We start from the raw sequence: 15,744 nt of genomic DNA, 5'->3' as shown, positions 1-15,744 counted from the left end.
CATCTGCTTCAGCACATTTTGGTCCCGTCCCAAACTTCTCACTCAGCTCATGTTTTCAGTGCAAGAAACAATCCGAATCAATCATGTCACTGGTCCGCTGGTGGCTGACAAGGACGTTTCTATTAATGTGTTGTTTATTTCCTGCATAAACGATGTCTGATGGCTGACAGCGTATCAATGCTTAGATGAATATAAAACTCTCCTGGTTGAATCATCAATTTTTGATAAACAGTCAAAGCTACAAGTCTGAGGTTAAGATGACACTTTAATATATTATAAAACATTCAATGGTTTGAATCAGTTCACTTTCAGGTTCAGGAGACTTTATGTGCTTCTATGTCATCGAACATCATTAAAAGTCTTAAATTACATTGGAGAAAAAATGAGTTTGAAACCAGCAAGAACCAAAACCAAAGGTAGAAAATCAAAGGTTCGTTTCCCCTTTTATTGAACAGAATACACAAGCAAACAGTCATTCCTGTTAATTAAATAAAATAATAATAATAATGATTAATAATAATAATAATAATAATAATAATAATAATAATAATGCATTTTATTTAAAGGTGCCTTTCAAAGCACTCAGGGACACCTTACAAAGCACATAAAACACGACAACAGTACATCAAACAATATAAATCAGGTAACATTTAGTGCAAAGATAAAGAATAAATATGAATGTGACTATTTAAGTTGTAGATATAAAGAAAACATAAAAGGTGCAATAGAAAGAAAAAAGAGATAAAGTGACACTTATTCAAGTAAACAATTCTAAGTAGATTTTGACAGATTTTTCTTATATTTTCGTAAAATGTAAAGACTCCAAAATATAATGCTTAATATCTATCAAGATGTTAAATTTACCTGATAGGATAAACAGGTTTATAGTGTTACATATATTATTATCTTTATACTCTGAACAGGAGATGATACTTATTTCCCTCAGTACTAATCGTATGTGGAGTTTTGCTAAATACAAAACTCTCCTAAAGTATCTCTTCTTAAATTCAACACAAAATGAGCAAAATTACATAAATCTCTCTTTAGTTCTGACACGGTGCGATGCAGCTCTGATGACACATCTTCTGGCAGCTGGAGTTTCAGGTTCTCGACAGTCCGCCTGATGATCCTGAATCAGTGTTTTGGTCTGTAGATCTCTGAAGGCAGGACTTGAAACAACAAGTTCCAGGTTCAGGATGAGACTATAAAAGCGTTTTTTCATTGATCCCTTTCACCCTTCCTCTATCTCTCCAGGTGACTATGCGGGTGTCAAACACGCCCTTCGCGAGGCGGAGGTCTACTACAACATGGACGTGAACTGTCTGGACCCGCTGGGCCGCAGCGCGCTCCTCATCGCCATCGAGAACGAGAACCTGGAGATCATGGAGCTCCTGCTGGACCACGGCATCCACACGGGAGACGCTCTGCTCTACGCCATCAGGAAGGAGGTGGTGGGCGCCGTGGAGCTGCTGCTGTCTCACCGGAGGCCCATCGGCGAGAAACAGGTGTGTGTGTGTGTCTGGACATTGTCGGTTATGTGTGTGTGTGTGTGTGTGTGTGGTAAAACAAAAGAGATGTATGTTAATCTGCTGCATCCAGACGCATTCAGGCATTGAACGCACGTGTTTGCATTTACTCATCCGTGAATATGCGCCAGTGAGTGTGTGTTTTTCCATTTTAATTTGGTGTGTGTATGTGTGTGTGTGTGTGTGTGTGTGTGATAATGAGTCGCACATCCATTCAGTGTAACGCTCCATGCCACATTCTGCTGAGAGGAGGAAAATTAAACAGCTCGTTTCATAGACACACTGTGAAATAGGATTTAGAGGCAGATAGTATATTTGTCTGCCTGCCGCTTTTTTTGTGTGTGTGTGTGTGTGTGTGTGTGTGTGTGTGTGTGTGTGTGTGTGTGTGTGTGTGTGTGTGTGTGTGTGTGTGTGTGTGTGTGTGTGTGTGTGTGTGTGTGTGTGTGTGTGTGTGTGTGTGTGTGTGTGTGTGTGTGTGTGTGTGTGTGTGAGAGAGAAAATAAAAGAACATGTTCCACAGTTTAGTGAATGTGTAGGTGTTTAGAGGGGATCGAGGAGGAGAGAATCATAGAGAGGAAGTGATAGAGTGAGAAATCATAAGCGCAAAAAGAGAAGAAAGCGAGAGGGTGAGTGATACTGGAAAAGAAAAGATCAGAGGAGAGAGAGAGAGAGAGAGAGAGAGAGAGAGGGAGGAAAGGTAGGCAACAAGGAGATATTTAAAAACAGTGAAGAAGAAAACAGAAGAGAAGAGAAGCAGAGGCGACTTCTTGTGCATTAATTTCCTGGAACTGTCTGAGGCTCCACGTCACCATGGCAACCAACCCTTGGCCGAAGCGGAGGATTGTGGGAAGGTTTTGGTCACCTCTCCGTTGGTTGAGGATTGGAATAGATCTGTTCTCGCTGCGTTTCTCTTTCTCTTTTTCTTTGAGGTCGTCGAGCTTCTTCCTGTTTGTTTCAATTTTGTCCAAATATCAATCTCTTTCTTTTATCTTCTGTTATTTATTCTTCTGTTCATTATTGTTATTATCATTATTATTATTATATTCTCAGTGAACATGAAAACAGCTCAAGTTGCAAGTTAAGAAAACTTCACTTGATCTATACCATAATAATGGATCTATATAATAAAATATACTAATAATGGATCTATATAATAATAATAATGGATGACCCACATTAACCATCTCACACACATTTAGACTCTTCTACATGATCTCCTGTTTGGAGCCCCAACCTCTAACTTGGAAAACCTCTGGTGTAAATAAAGCAAGACAAAAATATATTTAAATTCACTTTTTTATCTGTTTAGTTGCTCAGAACCTCTTTTATAGAGTTTTATATGATCTGTTAAAGCAGCTTTAAGTGTGTGTGTGTGTGTGTGTGTGTGTGAGAATGTTTTCCAAACTGCTCTTTCTCAGCTGACAGGTAAAGTCGATGCCTTTTATCTTCTCTTACCGAGCAAAACAGTTGACCTTTCTGCCTTCCCTCTCCATCTGACTCAATCCAACTCCCCCTCTCTCTTTCTTTCTCTCTTTTCATCCTCCTCCCTCCCTCTCTCTACCTTCTCTCTACCCCCCCCCCCCTTCTCTTTCTTTACCTACTCCATGATTAACTACGACCAAATGCTGCAAGAAAAGAAGGAAATGATCCAACATGGAAAAGAGGATGAAATCTGAATTTTTAGAGAGGTGCATGAATGAGGGAGGGAGAGAAAGTGTTGGTGAAAGAAAGAAAGAGAGAGAGAGAATAAGAAATGAAAGACATCAGGAAGAAGAGAGAGGGATAAATAGTTGCAGAGAGAGATGGAGAGATGGAGAGCTATGCAGATGAAGGAAGGTTTTGAAGGCTCTCACTTTCCTTTGATGTGAGAAGTGTGTGATTAAAAAAAGAGAAAAAAAAAGAAAAGATTAAGTGTGTGTGTTTGTGTTTGTGTGTAGCTGCAGCTGAAGATAATTTTTTGGTTGTTTTTTTATCTCTGTGTGTTTGTGAGCAGATGCAAATGTGTTTTTATTCTTAGTGGAGAAAACTGAAAAGAAAAATCAATAATTCAAAAAAAATAAATACACTTTTTTTTTTAAATCTGAAAAACATGATTTGCTGTACAAACTTTCCTCTAGTTTCACTAACAGTTTATTGATTTATTTAATATTTCTTCTTCAAGGGAATCTGGTTCTGGTTGATCTGCATTTACAGCAAATCAGCAAGTTTCATGTTTGTGGGATTTTTGGTTGTATTTTTTTGCCTGATTTGTCTCAAACACTTTTCAAAAAAGATGCAGTGGAAGAAAACATCGTAGCACAGAAACCATCTAACCAACTGACAGGGTTTGTGGTTTATATGTGTAGCAGTTTTAAACAACGAGGCAATTAAAAACACATTTAAAAAACCACAAAAGTAATGTAAACTATACAATATGACAAATAAAAACCCTAACCCTAACCGCAGCTGCAAGATATGAAGAATCAAGTCATTGTTTTGAGAAATTTTTTAAAGAAAAAATACTCAAATTTCCTAGGATAGAAAACTGAATATAGATTTATATTCAGTTTCATAAACTGTTTATTGGGGGAAATCAAGACATGTGAGGACGTCACCTTGGGTTTTGGATAACAGTTATCAACATGTTTCACCATTTTCTGACCAAACTTATCAATTGATTGAGAAAGTAACAAACTGATTTTTTTTTTTTTTTTTACATTTAAGATACTTTTTATTGAGTTTAAACAAATAGAACATGCCCTACAGAAGAGAAAGAGGGGGAAAAATACATCATAGAAAATAAAAAAATAAAAATTAAAGCTGCAAGCAGCGCCGAACGTGCCCTCGCTCCCATGCCCCAAAACCCCCGAAATATGCCACTATGCCACACCCGTCAGGTTTTAACTTAGGCAAAAGATTTTGATAACTTTTCATCTTGAAGGTCCTGAGATGATACTGACTGAATCAATCTCTAAATCGTGAAAATGGCGGTAAAATTGCAAATTCATATCAAAATGACCAACTTCCTGTTAGAGTTAACATATGGAGAAAATAAATAAATAAATGTTTTAAAAAACAGAAAAAATATTGACAATACTTGAATTAAGATTAAATAACAGGAATAAAGCAAAAACAAATACATTTAAATAAATAAATTACAACTTTACAAACACTACGTTACATCAGATGAATATGCTGACAAATCTAATGAGGTTAAACTAAACTTTGTCTCATAAACAGATAAATTAATAATGAAAATCATAAAACATTTGCCCTGTGGTCTGTAAGGACTCGGTTTAACTTCAGGTCCCTTTTTTAGAATTAAAATATATGTTTTATGCATCAGTGAGGGAAATATCTCCACGTGTCTGTTTCATTGGAGCTCTAATATGAAGTGTGAGAGCAAGTAAACAAAAACAAAATCTAGTTATGGAGTTATTGCGTTGTGTCTCGGTGTTATATGGGTCAGTCCTGGTGGGAGTGTTTCCTGAGCGCTCCTCATCACCAGCAGCAGGAAACACAGGAGCGAGCTGATGCACCGGAAAGTAAAGAGAAAAATCATTCTGATGGGAAAATCTATCCCAATTTTTCAGATCAAAAAACACCCAAAATAAAGGTGTGTGTGTGTGTGTTTTTACCTGTGTGTGTGTGTGTGTGTGTGTGTGTGTGTCTCTTCAATCAGTGTGTGATGCTCAGCCCGTGGCAGCTGTTCTCACACTCCTTATCACGCCAGGAAAAAAAAGAAAAGGAAAATAAAAACGATAGAGGAGGAAAGAGAGATCAGATGAGGGAGAACGGTTTTGGCAGGAGAAGGAGAGAGAGAGAGCGACAGAGAGAGAGAGAGAGACAGATATCGAGGAGTGGAAACAGATGGAAAGAAAGGGAGATAGCAGGAGGAAGAGAGGATGAAGGAGAGTCAACAGAGAGGTGGAAAAATTAGGAGGTGAAGAAGTGACAGATGAGATGAGAAAGGCGAGGAGAAGCACTCTGCTTCGTTCTCCCTCTGAGAGATGAAAGAGAGTCCACACGTGTTCGCTCTGCTCCTCCCTCCTTCCTCGTTCCCTCCTCATCCTCAAGTCTGCTCCTCTCGGTCCTTCTTCTTCTGTTGTCCTGTGTGTGTGTGTGTGTGTGTGTGTGTGTGTGTGTGTGTGTGTGTGTGTGTGTGTGTGTGTCAATGCTGTATGTTTGGTGACTATCAAGCATATTTTCAGTAGTTTTTCTTCATTTTGCTTCTGTTTACTTCAATCTTACTTACATATGAGGTGGACACTTAAAAAATTAAAAACATTAAGATCTTATAAGAGCTTTATTTTTCATTAAAGTTGATGATTTAACTATTTTTTGTGTTTTAAGGCTGCAGTTTGTGTTATTTTTGAATTAGGTTGCATGAAACTGTCAGTTTTTTTGGGGTTTTGACTATTTGTAGCAGTTTGTTGTGAGTTTATTCACCTAAAATGTGTAAAATGAAGACCAATTAATACTAAAACATCATCCATCTCGAGAACAATCGATTGCAGTTCATATGGCTGACATTAGCTTAACCCCTTTGCACCCATGGGACACAATTTATATTAAAATGTGCAGCCCTTAATCTCAAAATCATACCTTGGAAGCCTTTACAAAGGTGGCTGTTCCTCTGCTATTTGTTAAGGATAATTATCAGTAAATCCAGTTTGAAATCGTAAAAATTAGACACTTTTTATCCATGCCTGTATGTAAACAGGAAGTGTCGGGAAGCAAATGGACGTTGCCGTTTGATGTTTGCTGGACTTCCCAAAAACGTAATATCAATCAAAATGATGTCACAGCAATGTATTTGTGTCTTTTTGGGTGATTAAGAACAACGGCAATCAGCAAAACGATTATATAAATGGAAATATGTTTAACCTAACCTGTAACCATGACAATGTCCTCCATACATTAATAGATGGACATGTGTGCTGTGTTGAAACCTTTCCAAAAACTCCTTATCTATCATTATTTTTCTTGTCCAGACATAGTCTCTCAGTGCTATTCACATGCAAAATCACGGTGTTTTTAACCAGCCTAACTTCAAAAAGACAGTATATGACATGCTTGGATGACACATGTGGTCATTATGTGACGTGCCTATGAATTAGACAAATTGAAAGCGAGCAAAAAAAAACCCACCTGAGGGTTCAAAGAGATAAAAAAAAATCTAATTATTTAATGTATCCTCATCAGTCAGGAACAAGGTGTGTGCTCGTAGCTTTGAACGTCATATCAGTGGTTTTAAATCTGAGGGGTTATGAGATGATTAACAGCATAGGAAAGAAGAAAAAAGACATTTATTATATGCAATAAAATGATTTCATGACTTTTCTCTACTTAGTAAGAATTCTAATTGTACATCTTACCTCTTAAAATTAATTAAATGAACTCCAACCCTTTCCCTTCTTTCTTTTCATTCATCCACATTTCATGACGGACCACCTGCTTTTTCACTTTGTCATAAAAAAATGCTCTTTTGCTACAGCAGGTGTTCGGACTCGTGTCAATGAGGGGACATAATGAGATTTGGGAGAGGATGTGGCTTTAAATAAATGTACCTCTGCAGCATGTCGAGCAGGAAACTTATTTTGGTTGAATAAATTAGACTAATTCAATTAAGTTTTAACCTGATTTCAAGCGAGTTTAATTTGACTTGTCATTTGGCTAATTTGTTACGCAACAGTGCCACATGTAGAGCTGAATCATGGTTTTTTAATTGCATAAAAGAAGTTCAATAGAGGTTTGGATTTTTTTTGTTTTTTGAGGTTTTTGTGTCCCGTTAGCAAATAACGACCTAAAGCAAAATCACTTTCCAGATTCTCAGTTTACTGTCCTTTCTCTCGTGACTTCTCCAGGTTCCCGCGCTGATGATGGACATTCAGTTTTCAGAGTTCACCCCAGACATAACTCCCATCATGCTCGCTGCCCACACCAACAACTATGAGATCATCAAGCTGCTCGTCCAGCGGAAGGTGACGCACTCAACATCTGTCTGCAATCAAAGTGTTTTTAAGCTAAAGTTAAATCAGTGCAACCTGTGAGAGAAAACATTCACGTCCTTTAAGGTTTAATTACAGATTAAATGTATTTTCAAAGCACATAAATCTATCGTGGATTTAGAAATAGTCAACAGTCAGTGAGTGTATTTGCATTCATAAATTCTGACTCTAAAACAGTATTTCACTGATTGGATGTCAGCTGTGATGATTAATTGTGTATAATATTATGTGTGTGTGTGTGTGTGTGTGTGTGTGTGTGTGTGTGTGTGTGTGTGTGTGTGTGTGTGTGTGTGTGTGTGTGTGTGTGTGTGTGTGTGTGTGTGTGTGTGTGTGTGTGTGTAGGTCACCATTCCCAGACCACACCAGATAAGATGTGACTGTGTTGAGTGTGTATCCAGTTCAGAGGTAAGTGATTCTCTATAAAAGCATGTTTTTGGTTCTCACTTACTGAAAATCTATATTTAATAATAAACTCTAATTACTCCCATTTGTACACTGAGCACTGACTGATTTATTATTTATCTTTAGTGAAATCACATTTCCTCTGCCACAAATCAACATGTTTTAATCCTCTAGTCATTTCATAAATGTTTCCTCTTTATTCAGATCAGTTTTCAGCTTTGCTACAAGATTATTAAATAATGTTTATATTTACTGATGCAGAGCACCAAGACTCAGTCCCTTGTAGTCCTTATTTGTAGTAAAGAGACGATGATATCATTTGAATTATTACAATGTGGATTTGAGTACAGTACTAGAGTTTTTAGAAATTGACTTTTGCCACTTTTGGACAGTTTTCAGTCTTTGTGTGAACGAAAATGGAAGTATAAAACTCCTAGTAGTTGTTATATTAATTATCAAAAGATGACATAGAATAGCATAAATATGTGTAATTCGGTTACAAGGAGCCTTCAGATACATTAGTTTTGGGGAATTTTACAGTTTTCCCCATTTTTCCCAGAGTCAGAAAATAATAAATGCTTTCAGACAGACTTTCTGGTGTAGTTGTGAGTTTGTCAAACAGCAATATCAGGCTGTCTTGAGTCAGTGGTTGAGTGTCTATCGGGTCCCGAGGGTATCCAGGTATCCAGGAATTGAGTGAAACTTTCCAAATTCTGTCCGAGGGGAGGCCCACAGTCTCAGACTTTGCATTAAAACATAAAAATAATACAATGGATCAAGATGTGTGGCTCTTTTTTGGGGTTTTTTTTACCTTAAAATGCATGAAAAATATTTGTTGTTGTCCAAGGAACACTGTAGCGCATCACGTAGCACAAAGTCTCAGGACTTATGGCTTTATCTCTTCTTTTGGCACAATACAAGTATTTCTTCTGGGGTTTCTCAAAGTTTCTTTAGTCAGCTTACTCTTGAGACTGTCGATCAAAGCCAAGTGTCTTTGGTTTCCTCTGTAGGTCGACAGCCTTCGACATTCACGGTCTCGACTCAACATCTACAAAGCTTTGGCCTCGCCCTCACTCATCGCACTGTCCAGTGAAGATCCCATCCTCACTGCCTTCAGATTGGGCTGGGAACTCAAAGAACTCAGCAAGGTATGGATACCAATGCCATGTGGCTGTGTTTATTGGTAAAGAATATGAGTTTTATCAAAAGTTCCAGCAGAAGAAATGGTGGAGTCTTTCTAAAAAACCTGCAGGCCGATTCTTCTTCCTGGGAGGAATTGAAAGGTTATTGAACAGGGACTTGTCCAGTGCAGTAGACTGGTAGTCAAACAAGAATGGGATTGGCTTCATTATTTCTGCCAGTTTTCATGTCTATAATATAAAGCTTACCATCAAATTAAATGACACACCAACTTAAAGTGTCACAATAAAGTTCTGGTCTACAAGGAGCATCCCGAGCAGCTTCAGTCTGACATTGATTCTCCAAGCTCCCATCTCCTAAATGAGCTCCTCTGGAGGGATGCCACATCCTAAAGTTGATGGGCTGTTTAAACCCCAGAAGAAGCAGCATCCAGTATCACTTATGTTAGTCATTTGTCTCAAGTGCTTCCTTTAACAGCTATCGTAAGTGACTTTCTTCTGTTGTATAGTGTGCTATTCATTTTTCCTTTGCTAGAAATTCCATTCTTCACCTTATTATAATTTCTGTAGTCTTTCCTTCTGGCAAAGAATACATTTCTTCTTGGGTAATGAGAGCTGGTTTTTTCTTCTTCCAAAGGTTCAGAAGCATCTATGAGTCACTTATAGCAGGTCTAGAGAGTTGGAGACAGTATTGAACCATGACACATACAGTACCACTATTCATACCATGCAATATCTTCTTTATCTCAGGTGGAGAATGAGTTTCGTCAGGAGTATGAGGAGCTATCACAACAGTGCAAACTTTTTGCCAAGGACCTCCTGGATCAGGCCAGGAGTTCAAGAGAGCTGGAGACCATCCTGAACCACAGAGACAACGACCAGAGTGAGGAACTGGACCCGAGACAGTGCCATGACCTCGCAAAGCTCAAACTCGCCATCAAATATCACCAAAAAGAGGTAGGGACAAGAAAACCCTGAATTAAAGCTCATATGGTCGGCATATATTGTGTTTGTGTTGCTTATTCAACTTTTACAAGATTATTTTAGCTTTGAGACAAAATTACTCAAATCCCTTGAGATAAGGTCGAAAGTGGTGTGTGTTTTACTTTGATGCTGCAAATTTGACATTTTGAAGGAGCGTTCTTGTTCACCTGCCCTGCTGAAAACCAAGAGTAGCCTACACGTGTGCTTGTGTGTTTGTGTGTGTGTGTGTGTGTGTGTGCGTTAGTGTGTGTGTGTGTGTGTGTGTGTGTGTGTGTGTGTGTGTGTGTGTGTGTGTGTGTGTGTGTGTGTAGTTTATATTATTTATGTGCACCTTCACTGTTGTCAAGGTTGGTTACCAGCAGAAACAGATATAGCCATTGTATTTATTTATTTATAGCCACGCTAGCAGCACGGCCCGAGGGATGGCGTTGTTGAACTGTCAGCGCTTTCGGTTAAGTTGAGAATTAAATACTGTGACAAGGTTTGGATGGATTACCATGTTGACATTTGGCATTGAGGATGAATACTTTTAGACTTTAGATGCACTGAATTTGTGTATCACCATGTTAAAAGTCAACTTGTTTGTATTCATATCACAATACATGCTTATGAGCTAGCTAGCATGCTATATTTACATACTTATTGATGGTATTTGAACGTCCTAACATCTGCTCATATACTAATATCCTTAATGTTACATCATGCTAACTATGCTGAAGCTATGTTCTCTAGTTATTAATGTGCTAATAAGCTAACATGCTACACAATATACACATTGTTAGCATACTAACTAAACAAGTTAATTTGCAGAACATAAGCATCACATGCCTAATATTGGTATATCAATACCGTAACGTTTGAGTATGTTAATGTTAAATATGTAGATGTTCGCATGCTAATATGTAAAAAGTTATATGCTGCATTGAACTTCATACAAACATTTTGCATGTTATGCTAAGTGTGATAATGTTTACTATGTATGAGACGTGTTTAATATGTTAGCATTAAATGCTAACAAGAGTTCCTGCCACACATCAGTGTAAATTAGCAGTTTGAAATAAGTATATACCAAATGTATAGCTGTATTAAGCTAACATGCTAAAAGTAGGTATTATAACACCTAGTAGCCAATAAATATTTATATTTTTAAGTTAATTGTAGGTATATTAACAAGTCTACAGTTAACTAGTGTTAGCACCATAGCAACATTACAAATTTAGCTTAGGCTCATGTTCAGTGCATTGTTCATTCAATTGAAAGGGAACCAAACCTGCAGCCATATAAAAATAATGGACATCTAGAACCTTCTGCCCTAGTTACGTCTGGTAAAACACACACAGTGCCACGGTACATTATTTCCTTGTCTCTGACGAATCGAGGGACTAAGTAGCTCTCCTCGTGAGACCTGTCAGTGGAGCGATGAATGCAAGAGGATGCGTGCAATATAAACTGAGTGAGTGGGGGGTAAAATGAGGGAGGATGAACAGGTCAGACAGACAAAGAATAGGACTGAGTGAGATAACGAGCTGGAGCAAGTGCGAGCAGTTTCCAAAGAGAAACAAACACGAAAGAGGGATTTAATGGGACAGATTGAGAGAAAAAGTAGAGCGCTAGAGGGATTTAACCAAGCGCACGAGTGAGAAAGAGATGAAGATTTGATGGGATGGAGATAGAGAATGAAACAAAGTTAGAAACCCCCAAGGCATCTCCGTCTCTCTCTCTGTCCGTCCGCCTGTCTGTTCCCCGCTGTTTCTGGCTTTCTGCGACAGAGAGATACTGCCAGACAGATGAAAGCAGGAGTGAAAGGACGGAGCGAAGGGAGGAGAGGAGGGATGACAGCAGCCACGGGATGACATGTAGGATTGAGGATTGAGGCAGACATTAAGAGCAGGAAGTGAAGTACTTTCTGTCTCCTGGAGAGGAGAGGTGACAGAGATAAATATCTGAAGAGGAAGGATACACTGAATGAGTGCTAGACAGAGTGGTGACATGTTTTCTCTAGCCAGGTAGGGGGATTTGAGGATAAGATTGAAGGCGTGTGTGCTAGTTTTGTTTTCTTTCTTTTTTTTCTTTTTTCAATGTAGTCTATAAAATTGTAAGAAAATATAAATCCAAATTTACAATGATATGAGACAGAGAAAAAGCAACAAATAATCACATTTGTGTACTTGAAACCAGCAATTTGGTATTTTTGTTTGATACTTGACTTAAAGATGATTTATTATCCACGTTGTTGATTTAAGTTTGTCGATGGATTAATTAATGAATCAACGTATGATTTCAGCACTACAATAAACAGAATGGATCAATTCAAATTCAGAGACTGTCAAACGACACAATAAGTCATTATGTCAGTTGCCCCAAACTACTGTCGGCACCGTTTTACATTAACCCCGTGGCCATTATTGTAACTATGACAACAAAGTTTGCCTGTCTTTCTAGGAAGTACCACATTTCCCCAACAATACAAAACTTTCCACCGTGCAGCTGTGAGTACTAGGAGCACATAAAAGCAGTACTAGTACTTACAGCAGTACTGTACTTAGCTGGACTGGGAGTGTGAAGGAGCACAAAGAGCTGAAGAGCTTTTTAAGTTTGGAGTTTTTGTGGAGAGCGGGGTGCTGGAGCGCTGGGCAACAGCTGCACAAAGGGAGTTGTGTGAGTTTTTGGTTGATAAATAAAATGGTTAATTGGACTGTGGCTGTGTGTCATCTCTGCTGAGGGGACCCAAGGTGGCACGCACCTGTGCCGCACTACTACAGTATGTATTTTTCTGGATTGCATTGTGTCTTCTCTCACATTGTGCCCTTGTACATCTTCAGCGTGAAGGATGTATGCTGTGTCTTCAGTGGCTACCATTTGCTGCTCTTATGATATAGACTTAACTAAGTAATCATTTTAATCCAATCCATGATTTTTCCCTGAACTAAATTTAGTGGATTTTTTGCCTATACCTAACTAGACATTTATCACATCATTGCCGATGAGAGTGCAAGATTCTGGAGTTGGACCTATTTGGTTGGTTAATTTGAAGAATTTGGAGAATTTGCTATCCTTCTTGAATTAATCATTGCAGAAGGCGCCTTTTATGAGCAGACTTTGTTGACAACATGAGTACAAAGTGTCTCCAATTATTATCCACCACACAAATTGACACATTAAGGATTTTGTTAAAACTGTTTTGCAGCTTTAGGGACTTATAATGATGTTAATAGATAATGCAGTGTAAGCACATTCTAATACAATATGTTGGAAAGTGTCTTTAGCTAAATAATCTATCAACAGCCTCATTAATGACTCCATCATTCAGTCATAAATTAATATTCTCCTCACTGTTTTGCAGCTTAGACAGTTGTATACACTAATTTAAAAGTCTGTCATGATTGTTTGCAAGATGATGCAGAGAAACTCAACTAGAGTCTGTTTTTCTGCACTGAAGTGGGCTGCCATCCTCTACACCTTGCTGGGAGGTATAATTGGCTGCAGCTCTAGCAGAGTAGTCCTTTGAGCAAGGATTGTACAGAGAGTAGGAAGTCCTTTTTCCTTTTTCAAAACATCCCGTGGCGTACTGGAGACAGCGGAAGCAACTCCTGGCCTGAAATAAGACATATTTTCACATTTGAACCGCCGGGAGAGAGAGACGGAGGAAATAAGGAGAGCGTCGGGTTGATGTGAGGAGTTGGAAAGCAACTAAAAGAGAAAGGAGACGGAGGGAGGAAGAGAGAGCTGTCAGTGGTTAATAAGACATTCTTGTATTGTTGAAGATGGAGAGGACAGCGCGGGTTGGCTGCAGAGAGAAAGATGAAGTGATGATGAGATGAGGAGAGCTGTTACGGAAAGTATGTCGCCAGATATCTGTCACTGAGGCAGATAGTGTGAGCTGAGGGATACTACATGCTTTTTATGTTGGAAAGTGTATAATTTACATTTATTACAGGAACTTAAAGTTGCCATTATTATAGCTTTATATTGTCTGATATGTTCTGATACGTTTGCCAACATGACTCCCACATTACAGCACCAACTTTTTTGGCAATATGTTAAGCTGCTTTTCCACTACGGGAACTGGAATTTATAAGGCTAAGGCTGGTTCTGTGTTGCTTTTTGCTTTGTATTTTACAAACTGGGAAAGATCAGATGTCTAACTTAGACATAATAAACTGGAGTTACAATCAAGTCTTGTGAAAGACAAAGTTAAAGGACAAAGACAATGACAATAAGAGAAAGGGGAAAAATACAGTAAGTAAAATAATGCATTAATATATAGTTCTAAATGATTTCAAAAGTTTTGTTATATACAATTTTGTGCATTTTGCCAATGCTATTTTTATTATGAGGACATTTTAGAAGAGTTTTGTTAAAAAAACTACTATTACATTCAAAATAAAGTCAATCTTAAGGTCCTTGTATTGAAAAATATAATGTTATATTCTGTTTAAAATTTGACCAGAATTTTGCTCCAAGTTTACAATTGAAAAGTTTTTTGGGATAGTTTGGACAGGGGACGAGGGGAGAGAGAGACATGAAATGACATGCAACAAACATCCTGGCTCGAATCAAACCAGGGACGTTGGGGATATGTGACATGTGTAGTTACCGTTTGGCTACTGAAGCACTACAAAATATTTTCTTTTCTAATTTAGCTACAATTAAGCAAAGTCTGAAAGAAAAACATTTGCGGATTAAACATTAAGTAGGATTTTAAAGCCTCCTAATGGTAATGAAGTTTTATTCCAGTCAATTATTCAGTGAAATGTGGGGAACTGCTATGTTGTGTTCATTGTGTAAAATGTTGCTCCATGAACTCGTAGGCAGAAACAAAAGCAGAACCCAGGACAAAGGGTTCAAGTTCAGTTATGGGTTGGTTAGATTCTGTAGTGGAGAAAGACTCTTATTATATACTTGCTGTACCAAGAATATTACTATATTTTCCAACAAACTCATTTTTTTTCTCCATTCAACAAAATGATGCGAACCTCTGAGATTCACCAGTGTTTGTCTTATAAGAAGTAGAAGTAAAAAAAACACTGCCAGAAGATAAAACTGTGTAAATTATTAAGAAATTAAATCATAAATCATTGAATTTGGTGAAATTCAATGCAGAGAAATGCATCTCTGTGCAATCAAACTGGTTATTGTTGCCTGTTTTGTACAAATCTACAAATCTTGCATCAAAACACAACTACTACACAACAACTACAGACAAATATCAAGTAAGTTCAGCAGCATTACAGAGTTTATCGTATGCACTGGATCGACAGAAACAGATGTGGGGAGAAAAACAGAAAGATGAACAGAGATGGAGGATGACACAAACAGACAAAAAACGGGGAGAAAAGATGAAAAAGAAAGGGAGAGACAGCTGTCAGCAAAAATCAGCCATATACTAAAGTTTTTGTTAAATCGAGAGACAGAATAGAAAGAAGGGTAAATACGTGACGAGAGAGAGAAAGAGACAAAGAGACAAAAATGAGAGTGGAAGAGGTAATGGAAAGAGAGCGAAATGTCACAAAAATGAGTCAGTTTACTTTGATTTATGGCAGAGAGAGCGGCACATGTAGGTCAAAAGAAATGGAGAAAGAGAAGTGACATGTAGTAAAGTTCATTGCAACTCAAAATCCAGGGTTTAGTCTCCTCACTCATGAACACTTCATTTACGACATATGTGTACTACCTTGCGGACAAGTTGATGTTATATTGCTC

The 15,744-nt window shown here is 38.0% G+C and overlaps 1 protein-coding gene across 1 annotated transcript in view; it reads left to right on the top strand.

Annotated features, from left to right (window-relative positions):
- Positions 1 to 15,744, top strand: part of trpc5a (transient receptor potential cation channel, subfamily C, member 5a) — an 80,705-nt gene that overhangs the window by 4,998 nt on the left and 59,963 nt on the right. The window contains exons 3-7 of the mRNA XM_062444909.1: positions 1,255 to 1,505; positions 7,373 to 7,489; positions 7,859 to 7,921; positions 8,929 to 9,066; positions 9,808 to 10,014. Of these exons, the coding sequence (XP_062300893.1) occupies positions 1,255 to 1,505; positions 7,373 to 7,489; positions 7,859 to 7,921; positions 8,929 to 9,066; positions 9,808 to 10,014 (776 nt within the window). The remainder of the gene's footprint in view (positions 1 to 1,254; positions 1,506 to 7,372; positions 7,490 to 7,858; positions 7,922 to 8,928; positions 9,067 to 9,807; positions 10,015 to 15,744) is intronic.

Source organism: Scomber scombrus, chromosome 23, assembly GCF_963691925.1.
Source record: "Scomber scombrus chromosome 23, fScoSco1.1, whole genome shotgun sequence".
NCBI classification, from domain to species: Eukaryota; Metazoa; Chordata; class Actinopteri; order Scombriformes; family Scombridae; genus Scomber; species Scomber scombrus.
This window is presented reverse-complemented; position numbering and strand designations above follow the sequence as displayed.